Source organism: Oncorhynchus keta, chromosome 6, assembly GCF_023373465.1.
Source record: "Oncorhynchus keta strain PuntledgeMale-10-30-2019 chromosome 6, Oket_V2, whole genome shotgun sequence".
NCBI classification, from domain to species: Eukaryota; Metazoa; Chordata; class Actinopteri; order Salmoniformes; family Salmonidae; genus Oncorhynchus; species Oncorhynchus keta.
In genome coordinates, this window is record NC_068426.1 from 26,102,297 (window position 1) to 26,115,340 (window position 13,044).

The following is a 13,044-nucleotide window of genomic DNA, read 5'->3' on the forward strand; positions in this document are numbered from 1 at the left end:
CGGTCAGTAACCATGCCCACGTGAGCACAGGCATTATGCCAAACGTAATGGAACCGCCCGTTTTCCAGGACCCGTGACAAAATTCAAATCAGACCAGAAAAACGTGGAGTGGTGGCTGCACGTTGAAATGGTAAGAATTTAAATCTCTAGAGACCAGTAGGCGGAGGTTTTACCTGAATGTCACGAATTAGTTAGACAATAGAGACCAGCATATGGATGGTAAGCCGGACGTGTAAAATGGTTAGACTCTGCATTAGACCAGCGTGACCAACAGTGTGAGCTGAAAGGTATGAAATGGTTAGAAACTCTGAAACTCGAAGAAGAAGAAGACTACACAGGAACATTCCGTCTGTAGCTGTTTAAGTACTTTAGTCTAGTAAACTCGACGAGAACCACCAGATGGTACTTTGAAAAATCCATTCTAACGAACACTTCCTCTGGAAGATCCATTCTAACAGACCCTCCGAGACAGAAAAGCTACAGCTACAAAGACATTGTGGCTTCTGGGGACACAATCAGAGACTTCTGATGAACTACTCTCCACAGACTGATCGAGTGATTTCAACAAAGCGAGACGACAAAGACATACAACCGTAAATATGTACTTTGCATTTCTAATTCCTAATGAGCAGTTGCTGGGGTGCTAAATATCCATATTTACGATGAGCGTGTTCTTCAACTGTATTTCCGATCGATGAAGTCCTTTGTCTCTCCTTTTTCCACTCTTTCTTACGTGCCCCTGCCTTTTCAAGCCATCATATCAGGTTAGTCCACTAGGGACTTTTCATTGCATTATGTAGGAATCAATGTGTAATCTATCCTGTTTGTGTGTTTATATATTTCTGCGTGATTATTTAGTTAGTTAGTAAATAAATAATTAAGCCAATTTGTATATTGCGACATTCAGAATAAGACTGATGATGTAAGAGATATTTATATCTTTAGAGTTTAGTTGGAAGATAGTAACTTGTTAAATAAACTTTCCCTGTGGTGCTACAAGATTACTAATGAGTTAATTGATACATGATTAATTTAATCATCGCAATAATTCAACTTAGTTCATTTATTTGATAAAATAACAGTCAAACACATTAATGATAGTCACAACAAGACACCTGTCTCGATGCTCTATGGACAATTCCTCATGGCTTGGTTTTTGCCTGACATGCACTTTCAACTGTGGGACCTTATACTGACAGGTGTGTGCCTTTCCAGATCATGTCCAATATATTTTGATTGTAATAACACTTTTTTGGTTAGTACATTATTCAATGTGTTATTTCATAGTTTTGATGCCTTCACTATTATTCTACAATGTAGAAAATAGCAAAAATAAAGAAAAACCCTTGAATGAGTAGGTGTGTCCAAACTTTTGACTGGTACTGTACATTTGCAAAAATGTCTTAAAAACTGTTTTCACTTTGTCATTATGGTGTATTGTTTGTAGATTGATGAGGGGAAAAACGTATTTCATCCATTTTAGAATAAGGCTGTAATGTAACAAAATGTGGAAAAGGTCGAGGGGTCAGAATACTTTTCGAATGCACTGTACATAGGCCTATACGGCACATGAAAATCACATTTTTGACTACACTGCTGCTCTCTCTGAACCACCCATACCGGATCCGGGACAATTGTCATCAGCAACGCTGAATAGCATAGCGCCACAGTCAAATAATATTACTAGAAAATATTCATATTCATGAAATCACAAGTGCAATATTGCAAAACATAGCGTAGCCTTTTGTTAATCCACCTGTCGTCTCAGATTTTGAAATTATGATGCTTTACAGCGAAAGCAATACAAGCAATTGTGTAATTGTTTTATCGAGCGATCGATAAACTAAGTACACTTAGCGTCAGGTAACTTGGTCACGAAAATCAGAAAAGCAATCAAATTAATCGTTTACCTTTGATGATCTTCGGATGTTTTCACTCACGAAACTCCCAGTTAGACAACAAATGTTCCTTTTGTTCCATAAATATATTTTTATATCCAAATACCTCCATTAGTTTGGTGCGTTATGCCCAGGAATCCACCGGAAAGAGCGGCCACGACAATGCAGACAAAAATTCCAAATTATATCCCTAATGTCCACAGAAACATGTCAAACGTTTTTTTTTAATCAATCCTCAGGGTGTTTTTCAAATATCTATTAGATGATATATCAACCGGGACAGTTGGCTTTTCACTAGGACCGGGAGTAACAATGGCCGCCTTTCTCTTTTGCTCACAATTCACTCTAAGAGCCCCCACCTATCCACTTACGCAATGTGGTTGTTCACACTCATTCTTCAAAATAAAGGCCTGAAACCATGTCTGAAGACTGTTGACACCTTGAGGAAGCGATAGGAAAATGAATCTGGTTGATATCCCTTTAAATGGAGCAATGGGAGGTTATGGAACATGGAGTTTTCAAAATAGAAGCCACTTCCTGGTTTTTCTCGGGGTTTCTCGGGGTTTCGCCTGCAATATCAGTTCTGTTATACTCACAGACAATATTTTGATATATTTTGACAGTTTTGGAAACTTTAGAGGGTTTTCTATCCTAATCTGTAAATTATATGCATATTCTAGCATCTGGTCCTGAGAAATAGGGTGTTTACTTTGGGAACATTATTTTCCAAACATAAAAATAGTGCCCCCTAGCTTCAAGAGGTTTTAAGTCAACATCTCAGAGCATTTTTGGCTCATTTGGAGCAGCATACAAAACGATATACAAAACGTTTTCCACCAGCAAATCAAGCTGAGAGGGATTGTGTATATATCAAGTCGGCCGTGAAATCATAAACTATTTTGGGGCTATTAGTGTTGAGCTAGTAATGAAATGAAAGTTGTTTATTTCAAAACACATTGTGAGTCATTGAGTCAGGTTCTGTCAGAGGGGGAGATTTTACCAGAGGTCATCCAAAACACTGAGCAACACACAACCCTGATTGGTAATTGTACAGTAAAAGTGGCAAAACACTCACAGTTCAGATTTGAAACTGCAAGAGAGAAGCCTTGTCATCCCATGTCGACCTTCTGTCTACGAGTCATACGGAGAGTGTACTTTTTCCTGGCGCAGCCCAATTACCCAGAGGTTGCTTTGAACCCTTTGACCTCTAAATGTAACAACACAAGGGACTGAACACACACACAACCACGTGCATACGCACACATAATGCATGGTCTGACCTACCTTAAAACCTCTCTTTTATTACATACATGTAAAAGTATCTTAACAGGACAAAGAGGAATAGACCACAACAGCCAAATCAAATCAAATGTATTTATATAGCCCTTCGTACATCAGCTGATATCTCAAAGTGCTGTACAGAAACCCAGTCAAAAACCCCAAACAGCAAGCAATGCAGGTGTAGAAGCACGGTGGCTAGAAAACAGCCATATTAAGACATTAAGCCATATGAAGGCATATTTAGGCTTTCTTTTAATTACAAAAGCTTTATTATGATGAAATATCTATTCATTACCCTTAGTGTCTCAAATCAAAACTGCACTAGTTTACCGCAAATTAAACCAATACATTATCGTGATTAAAATGAACTAATATTGTCATGATTAAATATGTATTAATAAATGACCCTTGGGCTGCACTCAAGTAATGGAATGGCTAAAAGATTCAAACATAAGCATTGAGCAATGTTCAGACTAATCAATGATTTTACCTAATCACCATACAAAAAATGCATATTACTACAAGATTGATGATTGGTCCAATTGACCAAGGTCTTCTGATTATTTCTGGTCTCTTACTGTAATCATTGGATAATTATTTACACTGTGTGCAGGGGCAGGACTGTGTGTGTTGTCTTTTTTCTAAACCCAGTCATCCATTTGTGACTTATCCCACCAATTAGCATGGGATCTGGGTATCCAATGGTGGAAACCATGGAAAACACAGCACAGCATCCCTCCCAATAGTGCTCTGACTCTCTGCCAGGGACCACCGTAGACTCCAATTATAAGGCTACAGGTCAAAGGTTAGGAACGCTAGAATGCCTGGGGCACAGAGGACACACACATACAGTATATTGGACAGATATAGCCCTTATGAGAGAAACGAATGAGTCATCAGTCATCGTGGAAGAAAAGATTGTCCAATAGCACAATATATATTTAATAGAAGAGGATATCACAGTTTCTTACGGATAGGGGACCCCTGTCTGTCGTATAGCTCTCTATTTAAAATAATTGTGTCTGTTTCCAGACCATTCTCGTATTGACTGTCTCGCAACGCCATGGACTGTCTAATTGGGCTGTGTGCTGTCACTACCTGGGTACTAATGTGACTATCATAAACTAATCTCTGCTGTCTGATGAGTCTAATGGGTGCAATCACGTACACACACACACACACACACACACACACACACACACACACACACACACACACACACACACACACACACACACACACACACACACACACACACACACACACACACACACACACACACACACACAAAAGTGTGACCATGGTGAACTGATATCCCCTATGGGATAAGTCCCAACACATGTCTGCTCTGTCTGTTGTGGACTATGTCTGTATCACTTCAGAGGTGGACTCAGACTGTGTCACTGATTTCATCCTCAACACGCCACATCATGTCACACTGCCATTATTACTCTGTATCACTCACACATGGCACCCTATTTAGTGCACTAGTTTTGACAGGGCCCATTGGTCCCCGGTCAAAACTCATGCACTATATAGGGAATAGGGTGCCATTTGGGATGCAGTTTCATATGGTATTCCACTCATATGGTATTAACCCCCTTCTCTGGACCTACTCCTATTCAACATCACATAGATATGACTGACTGTTTCAACTCCATCACTCCATCCCTCAACCCCTCACACATCTTTCTCCTCTGGTTAGAGAATCATCACATACCTAACCTGTAAGACATGTCCTATGTCTCAATCCTCTCTAGGTGGTAAATGGGTCAGTCCAGAAAAACAGCTGCTGCCCCGGAAACAAGCACATGCACACACACACACACACATACACGCACGGACACACGCACGGACACACGCACGGACACACGGACACACGCACACGCACACGCACACGCACACACACACACACACACACACACACACACACACACACACACACACACACACACACACACACACACACACACAGTGAGAGGATGTAAGGATATAGGCAACAGGATAGAAACAAAACCGGGGACAAACAGAGAAAAGCGTATTCCCTGATTGATTGATTGAGAGGGATAAAAGAGTGCAAGCTCATCCCTCTCTTTCATGTTGCTGTGAGAATAAAGCCCTAATGGATGGCAGGTGTGGAGGCCATACACATAATGAAGCTGGAAAGCAATAGGACATAGTGTCTGTCTGTTCAAATCTTCTACTCAGGAGAAATAAGGATAGAGATTATGAAAGCTTACTGAAACAATGGATCATACAGGTACCGTTGGATGGATTATTATGATAAAGGTTCAAGATACAGCTTTCCTTTTCTCAGGTAGGATCAGGTAGGATCAGGTTCCCTTTATTATTTTGGTTAGGTCAGGGTGTGACATGGGTGATGTATGTGTTTTTTACTGTCTAGGGGTTTTGTATGTTTATGGGGTTGTTTAATATCTAGGTGTTTTGTATGTCTATGGTTGCCTAGATTGGTTCTCAATCAGAGGCAGCTGTTTATCGTTGTCTCTGATTGGGAACCATATTTAGGCAGCCATATTCTTTGGGTAATTTGTGGGTTATTGTCTATGTCTAGTTGCCTGTGTTTGCACATTTATATTAAAGCTTCACGTTCGTTTTGTTATTTTGTACAGTTTGTTTAGTGTCCGTCTTTATTAAAAGTAACATGTATTCATATCACGCTGCGCCTTGGTCTCCTCCATTCAACGAACATGACAGAATAACCCACCAAACCAGGACCAAGCAGCGTGAAAGGGAGGAACAGCGCTCGGTGGAGAGATGGACCTGGGACGAAATACTGGACGGTAAAGGATCCTGGACGTGGGAGGAGATACTGGCAGGAGAGGATCGCCTACCATGATGGAGTTAGTACGGGAGGAACGGCGACTTCAACTATGACAGACAAAATGAGAGAAAAAAATCCAGAAAATCACATTGTAGGATTTTTAATATTTTTGGGGGGCAAATTACGTGGAAAATAAGTATTTGGTCACCTACAAACAAGCCAAGATCCTCATGCTTACCACAGACCTGTAACTGGTCAGGCACTGTGTTTGCAGAGATGCTCCTCTGTCCTCCAGTCATTACCTTATTAATGGCATATTTGAACTTGTTATCAGTATAAAAGACACCAGTCCACAACCTCAAACAGTCAGCACTCCTGGTCACCAGTGTGGCTCCAAGACCAGGATATCCTGTCAAAGGACTCAGAAACAAAATTGTAGACCTGCACAGCCCAGGGAAGTCCTGAATCAGCAATAGGAGCAGCTTAGTTTGAAAAATCCAGCCAGGTTGTGTCAGCTCTACACTCCAGACCTGGAAGACGCCTCCAAAGCCCTGATAATCGCCCTGTTCCTCCTCCATGCAAGATCTCGCCCTGGGGTCAAAATGTCCCCAGCCCAGTGAGCAAAAATCCCGGCACCACGTGGGGGCCTAGTGAATGACCTGCAGTCCAGAGCCCTGTTCCTCCTCCCTGCAACAAGGCCTACCATCAGTCCAGAGAGTCCGGCGACAGGACTCCAGTCCAGCAGTGCCAGATTTACTTAATGTCCAGAGAGCGGGAACCCTCACCGCTGACCACGGACTAGAGGACGTGGTGGCGTCCGGAATCTCGACTGGAGGAGACTGGCGGATGCGGACTGGAGGGAGACTGGCGGATGCGGACTGGAGGGAGTCCGGATCGGACTGGAGGGAGACTCTGGCTCCAGTCCGGACTGGAGGGAGTCTCCCTCCAGTCCGGATCGGACTGGAGAGTCTCCCTCCAGTCCGCACCGGAGGAGTCTCCCTCCAGTCCGCATCGGACTGGAGGGAGTCTCCTCCAGTCCGCATCTGGAGGGAGTCTCCCTCCAGTCCGCATCGGACTGGAGGGAGTCTCTCCAGTCCGCATGGAGGGAGTCTCCCTCCAGTCCGCATCGGACTGGAGGGAGTCTCCCTCCAGTCCGCATCCGAGGGAGTCTCCCTCCAGTCCGGATCTGGAGGGAGACAGTCTCCCTCCACTGGAGGCGCCAGACTCCTCTAGTCCGTGGTCGTCGGTGGTAGGTTCCCGGCCAGAGACATTGGTAAATCTGGCACTGCAGGATTTGAGTCCCGGACGTCTGTTACTGAAGGCTTTACTACTTTGGTCCCAGCGCTCTGGACTGGCAGTTGCACTGTAGACCTGAATGGGTTTTGCTCACCGTTCTTGTGCCACTGGTGAGATCCGGGCGTGGGCCCCAGATCGAGGGAGAGGAACAGTGGTTTTGTATGTCTTCCATTAGGCCTAATAATTGCTCCCACAGTTGATTTCTTCAAACTAAGCTGCTTACCTATTGCAGATTCAGTCTTCTCAGCCTGGTGCAGGTCTACAATTTTGTTTCTGGTGTCCTTTGACAGCTCTTTGGTATTGGCCATAGTGGTGTTTGGAGTGTGACTGTTTGAGGTTGTGGTACTTTTAAGATTATATTTATACTGATAACAAGTTCAAAAACTACTGAATGAGCACAAAGATGTGCTATGATTTTTTGATTTATTGAGTGAAATCGTGAAAACACGTTTGTCTCGTGAAAACACGTTTGTAAGTGTGACATATTTTCTGTTGTCTTCACGGAATGGAGTCATCCAATGTAGTGGTACTTCACATGTACCTACTTATCTACCTGGAAAGACACCACTTCATTGTACAGCCATGTTACTAAATACATACCTAATAACTACAGGAATATACTTGGTACACTTATGTCCACACAATAACAATCATAAAGAGGGATAATTGACCTGCAAGTGTTTGATATTTACAATGTCTTCATTTTACAGCTCTCTTACCACCTATATACCCTGTACGTGTCAATGTGGTAAAATGTAACAAAAGGGTAAGATTATGGACAGACTTGCTGTTGTCGTCATGGGATGGAGTCGTCCAATGCACAAGTAACTACATTGTACCTACGTGGAAACAGGCACCACTTAATTTTACAGCCCTCTTACCACGAACGTACAGTACATTTGGGAAGTATTCAGACCCCTTTCCTTTTTCCACATTGTGTTACGTTTCAACCTTATTCTAAAATTGATTCAAATGTTTTTTTTTTACCTCAACAATCTACACACAATACCCCATAATGACAAAGAAAAAACATAAGTATTCATACCCTTGAATCAGTACTTAGTTAAAGCACCTTTGGCAGAGATTAGAGGCTTGTGTCTTCTTGAGTATGACGCTACAAGCTTGGCACACCTTTATTTGGGGGTTTATCCCATTCTTCTCTGTCAGGTTGGATGGGGAGCATCGCTGCACAACTATTTTCAGGTCTCTCCAGAGATGTTCGATCGGGTTCAAGTTTGAGGTCTTGAGCAGGTTTTCATCAAGGATCTCTCTGTACTTTGCTCCATTCATCTTTCCCTCAATCCTGATTAGTCTCCCAGTCCATGCCACTGAAAAACATCCCCACAGCATGACGCTGCTACCACCATGCTTCACCGTAGGGATGGTGCCAGGTTTCCTCCAGATGTGACGCTTGGCATTCAGTCCAAAGAGTTTAATCTTGGTTTCATCAGATCAGAGAATCTTGTTTCTCATGGTCTGCGTCCTTTAGGTACCTTTTGGGAAACTCCAAGCGGGCTGTCATGTGCCTTTTACTGAGGAATGGCTTCTGTCTGGCCACTCTGCGATAAAGGCCTAATTGGCGGAGTGCTGCAGAGATGGTTGTCCTTCGAGAAGATTCTCCCAACTAAACATAGGAACTCTGGAGCTCTGTCAGATTGACCATCAGGTTCTTGTTCACATCCCTAACTAAAGCCCTTCTCCCCCGATTGCTCAGTTTAACAGATTTAGAAGAGTCTTGTTGGTTCCAAACGTCTTCAATTTAAGAATGATGGAGGCCTCTGTGTTCTTGGGGACCTTCAATGCTGCAGAAATGTTTTGGTACCCTTCTCCAGATCTGTGCCTCGACACAATCCTGTCTTGGTTTTTGCTCTGACATGCACTGTCAACTGTGGGACCTTACATAGACAGGAGTTTGCCTTTCTAAATCAAGTTGTAGAAACATCTCAAGGATGATCAATGGAAACTGGATGCACCTGGGCTCAATTTCGAGTCTCATAGCAAAGGGTCTGAATACTTGAAATAAGGTATTTCAGTTTTTAATTTTTAATACATTTGCAAAAATAAGTAAAAACCTGTTCTCGCATTGTCATTAGGGTATTGTGTGTAGATTGATTTGTATTTATTTCAAATAGGCTGTAACGTTTCAAAATGTGGAAAGAGGGAAAGGGTCTGAATTCTTTCCGAATGCACTGTACATGGTAACTAAAGGTAAAGTATATAGAAACAACAGGAGAGAATAATACAAAAGGATGACTTGAATGTATTTATTTAGTAATTCATTGGGAATAAATGATACATTACCATGTATGTTCTTTGGTGTTTCCTATGTATTTACCTAGTAAATCATTTGTAATTAACGGGCTGTAAAATTAAGTGTTACCCATAACGGTGCTTGGAGTAGTGCACCTCCATCACAACATCCAAGCAAACCCAAAGAGCTTGGTGAGTTACAAGCCACATGGGAGTACTCCATAGTCATATGAAGATCTACATAGCAGCTGATAAGCATGATAAAGCATGATAAGCGTGTGTGTGATGGTGCCGACAGCGACATCTTACAAATTACAACCCGACTTTGCTAAGTGTAGCTTTACTTTTTTGAGCAGAAAGTTCCTGCTATTATCACATATGACCGCCAAGCACTTCTGGACATCAGTTCGACAGTTACTAACCTCGATTTTGACTTCTCAGCTCAGCGGTTTCCTTGTTCATATCGGACCCCATTTCTTGATTCGATAGGCTACCAAAACACTGCAAGCTTAGACGCAACAGACAAGCCAGCATCCTGGTGAGACTGAGACGAAGAGAAAATCGTCCGGCAGGCCCCTCGGTTCTATTGGCAAATGTCCAGTCACTCGAGATAAGATGGATGAGCTTTGTTCGAGAGTCTGCTATCAAAGAGACTTGAAAAGCTGCAATGTTATATGCCTTGCAGAGACGTGGCTGGATGACTCTATATATGTATTACAACAGTGGTTTCTCCATGCAGCGGCACGATCGTAAGAAGGCGCCCTCGTGCAAGTCCAAAGGGGGAGGGTTGTGAAGAAAATCTCAAGCTTTTGCTCACCTGATATAGAATACCTCATAGTAAGCTGCAGACCCTTTTATCCACGTAGAGAGTTCTCGTCAATAATTATCATGGATGTCTTCCTCCAAAAGCCAACACCACTTTGGCACTAAGCAAACTATATGGGGCCATAAACAAAAAGAAACAACTCACCCAGAGGCAGTGGTTCTGGTGCGCGAAGACTTTAACGCAAGGAGACTTAAAACCATTCTACCTCACTTCTACCAACACGTCTCCTGCGCCACTAGGGGCACTAAAACTCTAGTCCACTTTTACTCTACCCTCAGAAACCCATACAAGGCCCTGCCTCATCTTCCCTTCTCACCACGACTCTATTCTCCTGCTTCCTGTTTACAAACAACAAATGCTCAAACAGGAAGTACCAGTGTGTGGTCCGATGAAGCAGACGTGAGGCTGCTTAGTAGAAACTGGGATATGTTCCGGCATTCATTCGATGGCATTGAGGAGTTTACAACAGTCACAGGCTTTATCAATAAGTGCATAGACGACCTCATCCCCAAAGTGACTATACGAACGAATCCAAACCAAAAACATGCATAAAACTATTCTTTATTTATGTATTTATTCATCCCTTGTTCTCCCCAATTTCATGGTATCTAATTGATAGTTACAGTCTTGTCTCATCGCTGCAACTCCCATATGGACACAGGAGAGGCGAAGTATCTCATGATAAGCTGTAGACCATACTACCTACCTAGAGAGTTTTCATCTGTATTTTTCATAGCCGTCTACATACCACCACAGACGGATGCTGGCACTAAGACCACACTGAATGAGCTGTATTCCGCCATAAGCTAAAGGGAAAACGCTCACCAAGAGGCAGCGCTCCAAGTAGCCAAGGACTTTAATGCAGGGAAGAAAAACTCTGGACCACCTTTACTCCACACATAGAGACGCATACAAAGCTCTCCCTCAACCTCCATTTGGCAAATCTGACCATAATTCTATCCTTCTGGTTCATGCTTACAAGCAAAAATTAAAGCAGGAAGCACGAGTGACTTGATCAATAAAAAAGTGGTCAGATGAAGCAGATGCTAAGCTACAGGGCTGTTTTGGTAACACAGACTGGAATATGTTCCGGGATTCCTCCGATGGCATTGAGGAGTACACCACATCCTTCACTGGATTCATCAATAAGTGCAATGATGATGTCGTCCCCACAGTGACTGTACGTACATTCCCCAACCAGAAGCCATGGACTACAGACAACATCCGAACAAGCTAGAAATATGGGACCAAATACTTATTATTGTTTTAGTTAATACACATAATACACATATAAGTGAATTTGTCCCAATACCTTTGGTCCACTAAAATGGACTGACAGAGCTCCAGAGTTCCTACTTTTGGTCCACTAAAATGGGGACTATGTACAGAAAGTGCTTTCATTTCTAAACTCCACCCGATATGGATGAAAATACCCTAAAATTCAAGTTGACAATCTGCACTTTAATCTTGTAGTTAATGTATCATTTAAATCCAAAGTGCAGAAGTAGAGAACCAAAACAACAAAATACTGTTTACACACTAAATACATACACTACACTGACACTCTCACACAAAACCCACACACATTAACATACAGTACATTTACATACATAATACATAACACACACGCATACCGATGCAACACAAACACATGCACACACACACCTTGTACACACCTCGCAACTCTGCACATTGATCTGGTACTGGTACCTCCTGTACATAGCTCCATTCTTGTGTATTTTATTACTATTGTGTTTTTATATTTGTGTTTTTTTACTCTGCATCATTGAGAAGAGCTTGTAAGCAAGCATTTCACGATAAAGTCTACATCCATTGTGTTCGGTGCATGTTACAAATACTATTTTATTTTATTTGGATTTGATATGATAAAAAAGGGATACAGCAGCAGACTGCATTGGAGAAGCACAGTCACACACTGTGCACTGATTGGCTCTGACCATATGTATAGTACAAGCCATGTGCTTCAGCAATGACCCGGTGAGTGAACTGGAGCAGGGATGATTGTGATCACAAATGAGCCAATAAGTGGCAGGATGAGGGTGTGTGTGTGACTCCTACCTGGTCAGCAGGAGGGGAGAACGGCGCACTCCTCTGGAGCTGGAGCTGCTTTTCAATGTTGTCCTTCAGACACTGACACACACGTCGCTTCTGGTCAGCCGAGTAAGCTTCCAGACTGAGCAAGCAGTCACACTTCTGCACAGCCAGAGAGAGACATGGAGACAGAGAGAATGACAGAGAGAGAGAGAGAGAGAGAGAGAGAGAGAGAGAGAGAGAGAGAGAGCGAGAGATAGCAGAGAGAGAGAGAGAGCAGAGAGAGAGAGAGAGAGAGAGAGAGAGAGAGAGAGAGAGAGAGAGAGAGAGAGAGAGAGAGAGAGAGAGAGAGAGAGAGAGAGAGAGAGAGAGAGAGAGAGAGAGAGAGAGAGAGAGAGAGAGAGAGAGAGAGAGAGAGTGGGGGACAGAGAAAGGATGAGGGGTTGTTATTCTCCTTTCATGCAATACTTAATTCTGCTCTTGGTTGCAGATTTGACAGTTTAGTTGAGAAAAAGGCTTATTTGTAAATGTGTCTCCATGGTGGCAGGACCTCTGTTTTAGGAGGGAGAGGGAGGGCAAGAGAGAAACGAGAGAAAAAATGAAAGCAAATTAATTATAGAATTAATGAATGATGGCAAATGGGAGTGGGGAACAGCAAG

General features: G+C 42.7%; 1 protein-coding gene across 9 annotated transcripts in view; it reads right to left on the reverse strand.

The window, feature by feature from the left end:
* The window catches only part of LOC118385286 (regulator of G-protein signaling 3-like), a 249,205-nt gene that overhangs the window by 98,150 nt on the left and 138,011 nt on the right, over nucleotides 1–13,044 (reverse strand). For 7 of the 9 annotated variants that reach the window (XM_052521181.1, XM_052521182.1, XM_052521184.1 and 4 more), the window contains one exon: nucleotides 12,413–12,547. The exons of the other annotated variants lie outside the window; for them this stretch is intronic. In XM_052521181.1, coding sequence (XP_052377141.1) covers nucleotides 12,413–12,547 — 135 coding nt within the window. The remainder of the gene's footprint in view (nucleotides 1–12,412; nucleotides 12,548–13,044) is intronic. 9 annotated transcript variants of the gene reach the window in all.